The sequence below is a fragment of the Pezoporus flaviventris genome, unplaced genomic scaffold (genome assembly GCF_033815535.1).
Source record: "Pezoporus flaviventris isolate CSIRO_AGI_PZ_B2104156 unplaced genomic scaffold, CSIRO_AGI_Pfla_v1 ptg000073l, whole genome shotgun sequence".
NCBI classification, from domain to species: Eukaryota; Metazoa; Chordata; class Aves; order Psittaciformes; family Psittacidae; genus Pezoporus; species Pezoporus flaviventris.
Window position 1 is genome coordinate 3,909,217 of NW_026892621.1, and position 13,040 is coordinate 3,922,256.

At 42.2% G+C, this 13,040-nt stretch overlaps 1 protein-coding gene across 1 annotated transcript in view; it reads left to right on the forward strand.

The window, feature by feature from the left end:
* The window catches only part of SYN2 (synapsin II), a 172,691-nt gene that overhangs the window by 130,393 nt on the left and 29,258 nt on the right, over positions 1–13,040 (forward strand). Inside the window, exons 8-9 of the mRNA XM_061472945.1 lie at positions 3,337–3,411; positions 7,589–7,691. Coding sequence (XP_061328929.1) covers positions 3,337–3,411; positions 7,589–7,691 — 178 coding nt within the window. The remainder of the gene's footprint in view (positions 1–3,336; positions 3,412–7,588; positions 7,692–13,040) is intronic.

Here is a 13,040-nt window from a genome sequence, read left to right on the forward strand (position 1 = left end):
GCCCCTTTTATTCTACTCTGTGCTCTTCAGCATCCGCTCCTTCCAGTCAGCAGTCAGCCTCCTTCTGCTGTCTCAGACCTTTTTGTACTGCTTCCACCCCTCCAAGGCTAGGCTAGCACTTTCCTCTCTCGTTGGAGCTTTGACAGGCAGATTTCTCATGCTGTGCTACCCCTCCTCTGTTGTTTATAATAAACAGAGTTGATTTGCCTGTCTTACAGCTCCCGAGTGGCAGAGTCTTAGGGCTAAGGCCCAACTCTCAATGGTTATGACACACCACCAGATACCAGCACTCAGACGCAATGTTAGTAACTTGATGGTTCATTCCCTACGGTACAAATTGGACCCTGCGTTTCATAGGAGGGAGCCCTCCGTTTTTTTCTTTGACTGGAAATTTAAATGCTGTTCAGTGTCTGGAGTAATTCTGGAAGAGTCAGCCAATGGTAAATTTATCATTTTCAAACACAAATGTTTCTTCACAGAAGAAGCAGTTGGCCTAAGGGACAGCAAAAATAAGCTAAAAAGACAGCCTGCTCCTCCTACCTTTTATTATTTTTAAGTTTCTACTCAGAAACTATGGGTTCATCCAAATGCTAAAAGCCTAGCAGGCTTTGGTCTCCAGATTCTTTCATGCACTTAAATCACACCCAAAAATGCAGTACCAGTCCAGTGCTACAAAGCATCATGAAGAGGAGATTTACCAAATGTCTACAAAATTCTTCATATGCGCACACATACATTATGTCAGTAGAATATCATTTTACAGCTGGTTCTCATTTTGTTCTGTGACACAGGAACAGAGTACTTAAGAGAGCCACCACAAAAAATACCAGCGAAACATTTGGGTTTGTAGTTTAAAGAGAGTTATTAAGAGCTTCAGTTTTATAATGCTGTGGGAAATTGTGGTATAAGTGGATCCATGACTCACAAAACACTGGTGCTTATCATCTGTCAGTAGAGATTATAGCCCGAATGCAGCATTGAATCCCTCTAAATACCACAGCTCCTCAAAGTGCTGTGTGACGCATATTTAACTGCACTTGGTACCATTACAGAATTCATCTGACTTCAAGGAAATAGAGTTAAAAGGGTCACACACAATGAAGAAAAACAGCAATACAAAACCACTGCATCCAGATCTTCTCTCCAAAAGCAGTACTGTAAATCCATAACTTACTGGACTTTGATCCGAAGGTCAGTAAAACGAAAGGAGAGCAGATCTACCCCAAAGAGCAGCAGAGCTATAGAATCACACCCTAAGCAGGCTGCCTACACAGGAGTTGCAGGCAGATGTTTCTATGCATTTTTCTGATGACAAGCCCCTGTCCCAGCAGTTTGTATTTTAAATGGTACTAAAGAAGGCAAGGTGTTGGAGAAGGGGAAGCACAAGTTACTAGGAATTGTTTATACTAATCGTAATTCCTTTTCCCCTAGTTTTAAAACAGTTCATTCTTCTTTGCAAAGACCTAATCGAGTGAAAATAGGTTAAATGTGAAGCACTCAAAAGCGTTAGGTTTTGTTTGGTATATCATTCAGTGTTTAGTAAAAAAGGAGAAAATGACAGTGTGAAAGACCCTTAGCAATTATTAGAACAGAAGTGAAAGAGGGAGGGGAATCTTTGTGTTTCAGTAGAGGAAACCATATATGAGTTACAGAAATGATACCTAAGGTTTCAGGTGCCAGCTGGTCTGGTTGAGTGCTTTTTGTATCACTTAACCATGGTCTAATGGAACCCCTGTTGTTCCCTGGAGTTCTTTGTCCAGCCCACAAGCTGCTGAGATTGCACCAGTCAGGTCTGTGTCCATGGTGTTCCTCTCAGGCCTCACCTGGTACCTGCAGCATCCTTGCAGTCAGCCAAGCAGCCGGTCAGGAGACTGCTTCAGCTTCAACAGGGACCTTTCAAATCATTGACTGGAAGCATGGCTTAAAGCAGACCACGTTTTCTTCTCTAGACAGTAGTGCTGAGACTGCCTCAGTGCAGATGAAGATGTTGAACTAGATACTTGTTAAAAGGCTTCAGGGCAATTTAACAATTTCTTTTTATCTCTGATTTGGTCACATCTTGCTTCCTAAAAGACACTTTAAATAGTATATTGCCTTCGAGAAGTCTGCAGCAGATCTGAATTGTGATTTGTGAGAAGTATTATCTCTCTGGTGCAGAGGATGTGTGCAGAGTAGTCATGAACTTACGATTTTTCACTTGTAAGTAGACACATTTAGAATCATAGACTCAGACTGGTTCGGGTTGGAAAGGACCTTAAGATCATATAGCTCCAACCCCCTGCCATGGGCAGGGACACCAGACACTAAACCATGTCACCCAAGACTCCATCCATCCTGGCCTTGAACACTGCCAGGGATGGGTATATATAAATATAACCTTAGATAATTAAACAGAAATCACTAAATAGCCGTATTACTGAGCAAACTTACACACAGCACTCAACGTGCATGTTCCCCCTTCTCCCACACCGACAGAGAACACAGCATAGACAAGTCGGGGTTTCCCCACAGCTGCTACTGACCCTCATCATTAGGTTAATAGAGAAATGGAGAGAAAACTATAGCTGCTGCCTAATATACTTTTAATACATTACAGATGTTCCTATTATTTTACTAACTGGAAACACCTCATAATTTGTATCCTTCGCCTATTCCCAGTACGACATTTAGGTTTCAGAGAACAGTAATTTCCTCAGCCCTGGTAGCAGTGCTTGATCTGGGAAGAAATACCCTCTATATGATTTTTTTTCTTAGGGATTAAATGGAAGGTGGTGCACTCAAGCACTGACATAAACCATTTGGGTTATAGTCGTAAACTAGCAAAGAGTGAAAGCTGCAGAATAAAGCAAAATCCAGCTCTAAAAGTGCTCTGAGATGACTTCAGTGGTGTTAAAAATGCAGCTGTCTTGATTTTCCAGTAGTGGGACCTAGCCCTGCAGGGGTATGGAGTTGAAATGAGAAGCTGAAGCTTCAGTTTGCTGACATTTGCAGTACCAGTTTGTTACAAACCAGTCTACCCTTTACAACCAGTAACAGCTTCTTGCTAAGTCTTTCACTTCATCATAGGAGCTTTTCTAGAAAGGAAGGTCTGAAGTTGAGTGAGGAACAGCAGTTCTCAATACTGTCCTACTGCAGAACATGCCTACGGCAGAGCGGGTGTTACTGATACTGTGATGCCTATTAGAAGTCTTCACATTTTAGATGTTCTGTCACAAGCTGCCAGGGGTGAAAAAGGTGTAAATACTGCTACAGTGTTCATGGGATGATCAGAGGGATTTAAGAGAGAGTGAAAATACAAAGCCACTGGCTGTCTTTGTAATATTTTCCCCCTTTCAGGAGAACTTCCATATCCGGAAACTGGAAGACAAACACGGGCTCTGCAATGCTGGAACAAATTGCTATGTCAGATAAGTAAGTCGAGTCTCATGTACAAGGTAATTAAAAAAACCAACCTAAAACTAATGGGGTTTTATTCACAATGAGGTTTTTACCATTGCACTGTTGCTGTGCAGTGCACAGATATGCATGTGTCTTGTTCTGTGTGGAAACATGAACATGAGCCAGGAGTTCCAAATGACTTGACTCAGTGTTCACTACCCAAACTAGGTACTAGCCTTAGTATAGTACTAGGTGCTGCACCCTTGGGTTCCTACATCCACATCTGCACCTAGAAAACCACTGCAGTTCCCTTCAGAAAATTCCATTTGTTGGATTCAACCTGTCAGCCATTTCCTCTGGTTCATTTGCCCTTTTCCCCATGTCTTACCCCATGCTACAGTGTTTGAAGCTGTTTTCCTTCTACATCATCTGTTCTAACCAAGCGCCCTGGTCTTAACTTTGCCCGTTTAAATCACATTTCTCTTCTCTTTTTTCAGTCCTGCTACATTGCTTATTTTTCATTTATGGACTTTCCACTGACCTGCACTGTGAGGCTTTACCCAGATGCTGGCATATACCGAAGCTCGTTTTCCTCATGTCATCATTCCAGCTCTGCTTCGGTTTACTGTGCTTTTCTTGTTCTCCCATCCTTATGCTAGATACTTTGCAGTCCAGTCAGAAACATTCTCCTTGCAGTACCATTTGGAAGCTCAGGTCTCCCATTGATAGACCTCCTCTCACTTACCGCTCATTTGCTCCAAGGTCACCACAACATACAGGCTTTGCTCCCTCCATAAGAAATCTGGGGGGCTTTTTGGTGGCTTTGGGTTTTCTTTTGTTCAGCTTCTCCAAGGCTGCTATCACTGGAAGCTGAAAAAAAACGTACAATAGCAGTGTAATCTGTAAGGTGTTTCCATGTTCAACAGTAGGCTGTTGCTGTTGGAGGGGGATTGGTTGTTTTGTGGGTTGGTTTTGTTTTAAAGCCTGAAACCTACAAGTCAGTGCCTCTTATGAGCTGAGGGCGACACAGGAACTGAACCATTGCCTGCCCTGGAAAGGTGAAAACAAATAAGATGGGAATTACAGCTGCTTGCTGTCCAACCCCTGTCTAGACTGTGTCCTCACTGATCTCTCCTCTGGGGATGGAGTGGAGCCACATTAGTTTCTCTTTCTCATTTCCCTCACCTTCCTTTAGAAAGTGAGGTTATGTCTTTGCAGAGAGGGAGAAGAAAGTGCTTCAGTGTGTGTGATTACAGTGCATTCCTCTGGACAAACACAGGCACTTTAGTCTTGCCATAAGGAAAACTAAACAATACCAAGTGAGGGTAATGAGGATGAAACACTCACCTTGTCCAGCTGCCTCGCTGTAAAAGCTCTCTGTGCTTCGCTTCTGCTTCTGTTTTTGAATGTAAGCCAAGTAGAGCATAATAGGTATTTTCCCATTAAAAAAATGCTAGCCAACAATCCAGAACTTCTTTTATGCTGATGAAGAAAAAAGCATGGAAAAGGTGGACGTTGTCTCTTAACAAAGAGGGGTATGTATCACATAGCTCCGCTTCTTGTCTGATTACCCACCGAAGCGCACAACACAGAGCAAGGAAGAGGAGGGCAAACTGAAGTTTTCTGAAGAGTGGAGGTAGCTTAACCTCCACCTCAGAAGCCACCCGATCTGATGCACATGCATTTCCTGCACAGAGCGTGTCATGAATTAGGAAGAAGTGCTTTGAAAACACTGCCCCAGTTGACATTGTTGGCTGAATACAAACCTTAGTCTAGACATTTAGAAAAGAAGGAAGAATGTGGCACAGTGAGGGACCATGGCAAGGTGGAGAAGCCCATTTCAGTGATGCACACTGTTACTGACCCCTCCATTTCAGAGAGGCACTGCTCCCCAGGCAGGATGTGAAGAGACCCATGCGACTGTGCCCACCTCCTCTGGCACACCAGATCTGTCATGTCAGACACCCAAGGAGCAGTAGTAGATCTGCCAGTTCCAAGGCTGCTGCACACTGTATCTGCTCTGGAAAAGAAAAACCGTGACCTCTTGTCAAACCTACTGGGCAAGCCTTGGGTTTAAAACAGTACAAGCTGCTCCATCCAAGACCTCTCTTTCCAAATGTAGCTGTGTTTTTCCAGCTCTGTGTTTGCTGGCAGAAGACAATTAAAAACCCTTTCATAGATCTCATTCATGTTTCAGTATTTTAAAGAAAATGTCTTCATTGGTTTTCATATGAAGCCCAGATATTTACTCTTAAAGACAAGTTTTGGTGCCTTCAGGACTTCCTAAGCTACTTCTGAGATACACATTGGTATTTTACAGCAAAGCAAAAGTTACTTATAAGCAAGTGCACCACGCAAGCAGCCTGGGCAGTCAGTGCATCTACAGATGTTGAAATTGTCAGGCATCCAAAGCAACCTCTCACTTTGGACAAAAAACATGTTTCTCACAGGAAAAAACTTATTTTCCTTGCTAACATATTACCATCAGGATCTTTTCAAACACTTGTATGGATGTCTTTGTATTCTGCTTAAAATAAACCTTTTCCACTGGAACAGATTTGATATCAGAAAAGAGAGCGAATGTGACCTAATAAGTTTACTTGGAAAGGATGCTATTACTGAAGATATTTATTTATGAATAAGCTCCCAGCCCAGTATCGAGTTCCCTTTGATCCTCCAGTGAAGTCAAATGCTATGTTTATTACAGCAGGGTTTTTTTGCAATGGAAAATACTGTGATGTGGCAAATCCATCATCGTGGCTCAAAGGCTGGCTCAGGAGAGGGTCTCTGAGAGGAAATAGCTCTCATTTATACTCAAATGCTGGCCAATGAAAGAGGAAAAAGTTGATGATAAATGGCTGCTTTAAAACTTGGGGGTTTAAGCAGACGTCCCTCATTTGGTGGAGCTGTGCTGTCTGCCTCCCTAACCTTTCAGGATCATCTCATCACTTCCCAGTGCCCATGCACAGCTAGGACATTAGCTAATCACAGCTCTCAATGCTGTTTTGTGTCGTGTGAGTCAGTCCTTGCCCCTAAGCAAACACACACAGCTTACATCACCTCAGCATGCTCTCAGCAAAGCATTATGGCTCCCTGTTCGGTCCCAGCAGTTCGGTGCTTGATCACAGGAATTGCCTCACTCTTTCTCTAGTAAGTCCCACTTCATTCCCTTGTTAGTCAGATAATCTCTCTATTCATAGGGAAAGAAAAATAACCCCTGGTACTCCATGTAGACAGGGTAAACTGGCCTTTCCTCAGTCTGTATTTCTCACCACAAGGTTTGAAAATGAGTGGAGGAGTTCTGTTCAGTGCTGTACGAAACACTGCCTGTTTTTAGGAGTTGTAAAGAACTAAGAGGAATTCTACCCTGCAGCTGAATTTTGCTGGGGTTGTCTGTAACCCCACACGAAGGATGTTGCCCTTGCCTGTGTGCTGTGTGCTGCGTAACTTACATGGTGGTGTATGTCTGTTCCTCTTGCATCATCTGTAGGGTGGGTTTGCTTTCTCTTCTGTCTGGTTCATGATGTGCATCTAAAGCTGTTGTCGCTACTTTGGAATACAGTTGGGTCCACAAATTAACATGGAGACTCTCATTCTGGTTTTGCTGGTGAAAGTATAAAACCCATCTGTAATGAAGCACACCCCCAAGCATAGTAGGGAAGAGGATTATCACACCTGAATGTGTGCACAGATGCAGGTGTTTGAATTGCACAGGAAAATAAAAGCCCTGTTCCTGACTTTCTAAAGCCCCTTGGCACGCTGAAGCCACAAAATCTGGTCAGATGATGAACCCTCCTTCTGTGAAGTACAGCCACAGCTAGCAAGCTGTACCTGCATGAGGGCACTGGAGGGGCAGGGTGGCCTATAGCTAAGTGCTGTTTGTGTTTCAAACAGCATGTATTATCTTCAAGTTACTCACTGTTTAGAGCAGACGCATGTTTGGACCAGTATGAACCGGGATAGAATCCAGCATCACACTGGGTCAGGATACAGAGCCACAGCTTTTCTGGCTATTACTGGGGGAAAGCCGAGTGACCAGGCCAGGATGTCTCAGCCACTGTTCTGGGAAATACAAAATCAGTAAAACTGACAATCAAGTGACAGTTGTGCATTTAGGGCAAATGGTCTGTAAAATGCATCCCTGGGTGAGCCTGTGGGCAGACGGGAGCCTGATGAGATACTCACAGAGCAACTTGTCTTTACGAAACAGGTACAAGCTGTGGGTTGACACCTGTTCTGAAATATTTGGTGGTTTGGACATCTGTGCTGTTAAAGCTGTGCATGGAAAGGATGGAAAAGATTATATTTTTGAGGTAAGCAATCCTCTCTTTTCAATATATGCTTTTATATATTACACCCCCCCCCCCAAGTAAAGAACGTTCCTGATAGATAGGCAGTGGCTTGTTTGTGTTTCAGGAAGGGCTGTGTATTTTGGAGCAACGTTTGCATCATCATACAAAGCCACATGTCCGAGGTAGTGGCAGCACTTGCTGGAAAATGTAACCATATGGCTGGTAATGTCTTTTAGTGTTTGAGGAAATGTACACAAACTGCAAAACAAAACCAAATGTGGATGTCATATTTTCCCAGCCCTTACGATCCCTTTCCTGAGCAGGCTTAGCAGTTTTTCCTGGAAGGTTTATAGATAGCACTATCCCAAGGGAACCCCAACAAAATTATACCTTTACATGGAGAGGGAAATGAAGAATGAAGTGGAAACAACTACTTTTTTCTAACCTAAGTTTTACCATTAAGATCTGACTCCTTCTGAATCAGAAGTTTCTGCTGTGGGTAGTTTTGTGAAGTTTTTCATTTACCTGGAGTTTATTATGGCTAAAGATAACTTTGGCCATAAACAACCTATCGTGGGCCTATCACACAATTCAGGATTTCTTCAGCATCTTTCATGTTCTTACAGTTTTATTCCGGAGGTAGGCAAGGGTCCTCAGAACCTCCCCACTCCAAAAGAGGTTGATTTTTGCTAAAAAGAGTGTTTGCTAAAGAGAGTAAATAAGAGTATTTTTTCTAAGCCATGAGAGTAACCTGGAGATGATGGGTTAACCCTTTCTCGTTCTTTGTGTCTGTTTCTAACAGAAGAGCTGTGTAGAAGTGACACTCTTTGTTTTGTCAGTGTCAAACAGCTCATTTCCTTCTCTTCTGGTTTCACAAATGTATTTATCACGGTTGCAATTGCTGATAATTCCTGTATCAATCAATGCCACTTCAAAGCACTGAGCAGGCTGCAGCATTAAACCATCAGCAAAACGGGCAGCACTAATCCCTACCTCCTGAGACACTGAGGAAGAGTTCAAGAAACCCCATTTCCTTGGCCAGATCAGAGCTCACTGTGCCTTACTGATTGTCAGAACTCACCATAGCATAGAATTTAGGATTCCATACAGAGCCTCCTCTGTTGCTTCTTCACATAGGAGCAGTCTTTCCCTTGCACTGCACCCCAAGATTCCTGTAATGCTTGACCCAGTGAAACCTGGATGAGATGCGAGTGACCGCTCTGACTTCTGGTGATACAATATAGAGGAGGTTCCTGAACACAAGACTTGTCCTGTGTGCTGCTTCACAGCTTGGGGGCAGCCCTGTGTGCAGCTCAGGCATACCTGCAGACTGGGAAGGTACTGACTGCTGCTCACAAGTAAGCTCCTCTCTGGCAGCTGGGCTTTGGCAGCCTCCCTTGTGCCATTTAAAGCTTTGTGAGATCTGCAGTTCCCATGGCCCTTAAACGTCTGCAAGGATGGATCTCAGCATTTTCTGCATGCACCCATCTATCTAAATTCGTTACCTATGAGATATACCTATGCTGATTTGGCTGGCCTTAGTCCAATAAATATCAACCCCACTACTTAAACTATAAAATAAATGTAGATGACTTTGAGACATAAGATCTTAGTTGTCTTACCTCATACAATAGTAGTTCAAAACTGAAAGATTGCATGCAGGAAGATACAAAACTAGAGTAGGATTGCAGGGTTTTGAGAATGAAATAGCCAGTGCAAACTGACCATGAGACCACCTCACTGCCTGCTTCAGAATAAATCCCCAGTTTTCCATGCGAGAGACTGTCATGTATTTAAAGACCAGAATCCTAAGGACTGCAGGAGACGTGACGAACTGGGTTTGTGGGGCATTTTAAGTAGAGTACATAATAGATGTTGCAACTAAAAGAGTGGATGGAGAGTGATAATTCTTGCTGTTCTGTAGAATCAGATGAGTTGTTTGGAAGATGGTAATGCTCACCAGCAAGAGCATTTAGAATCTGTACGAGACACTGAAATGTAGAACTGTTTGCACAGTTCACATCCAACACAACACCTACAGAATTTATGATCATTTGCTACTAAAATGCCATCTTACATCAACAGTTATTACAGTATAAATTTAGCAGTTATTGCACTATAATTCCATCGTACAACAAAGAGTACAAGACTGTCTGCACCAGTGGAAGGGAAAAATACTGCCTTTTGTCTACTCTCAGCATGGGAAGATAAATGTGTTATTAAAGCCAGCACGTATGTGCTGCATTGAAAGAGCCAGTGGTTGAGCAGGACAGTCAGTCCATAAATACTGGGTTTACCTAGTTCTGCAGGGAACACCCACACTTCCTAATGTATGGAGCGGTGTATACAGACATGTTCTTCCTGATATTTTAGTTCACATTCAACCCACGTAACACCCATTAGGAAAGCAGGTCTAAATGTCATCCAGCTTCAGAGTGAATGTGAATTAGGGTAGAATTCTACTAAAGGATCCTTCATTTATTCCTATATGAACAGAAGTTAACTTCAGAGGGATTTTCTGTAATACGGTTGGGAAAGCAGCATTTTACATACTAGCTGCTTGGTACATAGCACATGTTTTCACAAAGGTGTTTGACAAGAGCTTTAGGACATGCATAATCCAAGCCAGTAGTTTTAAGATATCTACAGTGTTTAAATATTACATGTAACAACTGACATGCTCAAAAACCCATTCTTAACTAATGTTAGAAAACATAACATGTAAGTGACTTCTTAGGTTACTGTTTCTGGAAAGTTACTAATTAATTTCATATTGTTCCTTTTCTAACCTATACCAATAATTTGATTGCTTTAGTATTGCAGCCATTCAGTTGATTTGTAATGGTCATTTTGTCATTCTTTGGTTTCACATTCTGCTTTCTTTCATTCCCCAAATCATGGAGCAACAAATTGTGCCAGTGGCTGATATTAGAGAATCAGCACAACAGTCTGATGTTGTAGCTGTACTTGTTAAAAAACACCACTAGAAAGTGATTCTTTATCAGTGCTCTAGTGTGCTATGCTCACATTGCAGGTAAGAATGTGTCGGTTCTTAATGTTGGGTCCAGGCATCTTGCTCCACTTCTTCAATAAGGTCACCATGTTTTTTTCTAGTTTCTGTAATAGTTTCTATTGTATCTATATTTGGTTAAAAGGAGGAGATCTTTTCAATAACTTGCTCTTCTTTTAAAGCCTCATTGCCATTCACATTCTGCAGTGTGCTTGCTGTGTAAGTAGAGTAATGGCTGTTCAGGAATAATATGGAAGGCTTGAACGACAGTGAAGGAAAACCTTAATACACTGCAGTATAGTTGTAGACACTTGATTTCTGCTTACATAAACCTTGTTATGAAATAAATATGCAGATCTTCCTTATTGTTAGGTTCTTGTAGACGTCTCCCTCATGGGATGAGGCCAAGTAGGTTTCAATGTAATAGAAAACCAAGAAATTGCAGTGTAAGTATAGCTTCTCACATTTTATAGCTTTGGGTCCATTTTATAGATTTGGGTCAGTTTCCAGTGCTGCTTTGTGTATCACTATCTTCATGTTTCTGCAGCCATCTAGAGACTTGTAGACATTTGAACAAGCTTCTTTTGAGCAACATTTGAAGCCAAATACTACTCCTATTTCCCAAACTTTATAAGAAGGATACATTTTTAGTGTACCTTTCATCTTCCCACACTGCTGTAAGTGTAGGGGGATTTTGAAGGATGTCCACTTCTTGAAGTGCAGGTGGGAGATAGATACTTTATGCATCCCCAGAAAAAAAAAAAACAGACTAATATGAAGACAGGAAGGGCAAAATATTGAGGTCATAATATTATTCAAGCCAAATATAACCTGTGTTTTTCTGTGCAGCTGCAAGCTTTCTGCAGTTTTCTTAGATGGGGACTGTAAGAGGTAACTGATTTTTAAAAGAGCATGGTTTCCTAGAGGCTGTTCCCTGGAAGACATCACCTTCTCTAGAAGAGAAGTGGTTCTTGTCTTGTACTGTTGTACTCCAAAGAACTATCTCCAAACCCCTACTAGGGAGCGGTGAGCTAATTAAAGAATCACCTTGAAGGAAGGGTTGTCAGGTTGATCAGGAGGAAGACCAAGTTACTACACTGTGCAACAGCCTCAGCTGTTCATTAGGGTCTGTTCTTTTCACCTCAGTTGGAATACTCAGCCGCCCAGCATCACGGGGCCAGGGACAAGCTGTAGAAACAGAAATTTCATTAACACAACATTGCAACATACAACTTTTTAACTGTGTCACCAATTCTTGCTAGTAAGATGTCAAATTAAGGTCCATTGAACTTCTTAAATAGACTTTTAATCTTTAAATTAACACCTCTGTAGTTTTAATACCAGAAGAAACGGGTAACTTGCACATTGTTCATGTTCCTGACTCCACTGATTATCTTTCATGATTCATTCTTGGAAAACCAGAGCTCTGGGAAGCTAAACAAAAGCTCTTATCGTGATGCTTGAATGCAGTAAAGGAGAATAAATGTAACAGAACCTTTCAAACTGGCCTCACAGGCAGTCTCCCAAGTTTTGCTCAGAACTGAATGGGTGGATGGCTGCTGCAGGTGTCTTATTTCTACTTGCTTAATTTTCCCCTGAGCTGTATTAAAATTAGCTTCCAAGTGTTTTATAACCTAGAAAGATGGAAACCATTTGGGTTTCATGAAGAATGTTTCCAGCCATTGTAAACCAATGTAAGAAATGAAGAAACAGATTAATTTTTATATATATTTTTTTAAGTCTTGGTGTGATAGGTACTGTTTCTGAAGATGCTGCAGTCCGTCAGCCTCCTAGGACATGTACCACATCCACTGCGTAAGGGGCAGTGATCCCCACCAGCACTACGGCACTGGTTCAGTGAGCACCAGCCTCTAATGCTGTACTTCTGACTGCCCAGAAGTTCCTGAGCTTGCTTATCCTTCTGTCTTCATAGCACGCATTTCCAAACTCCAGTACCAAAGACTGGACAAAGACATGAAGATATATTCTGCTAGAACCAGTTGGTAGTGCCCATCTAAGTGGTGTATCACAGGGTTTAGGCATACTCAGATTGGCAAGGATCTCTGGAGTTCACCTAGCCCGACTTTCCACCCAAAGCATGATGAACATCAACATTGCTCAGAAAGAAGAGAGGGAGGTGTTTCATTTCTTACCATGTCTGCCAATGTCGTAGGTACCGGTCTCCTATAACAAACAGATCTTAAAACCTCTCTTGAAACATAGCTGCATCTCTAAATCTGGGATTTGGCAGATAAATGTGTGCAGAAGCGGCAAATAAGCATGGACATTGTTCTTTGCACATGTACGTGGCTTTCCATCCATTAAAGAATATCCTCTATTCAGGTTAGTAAGGGAACTAA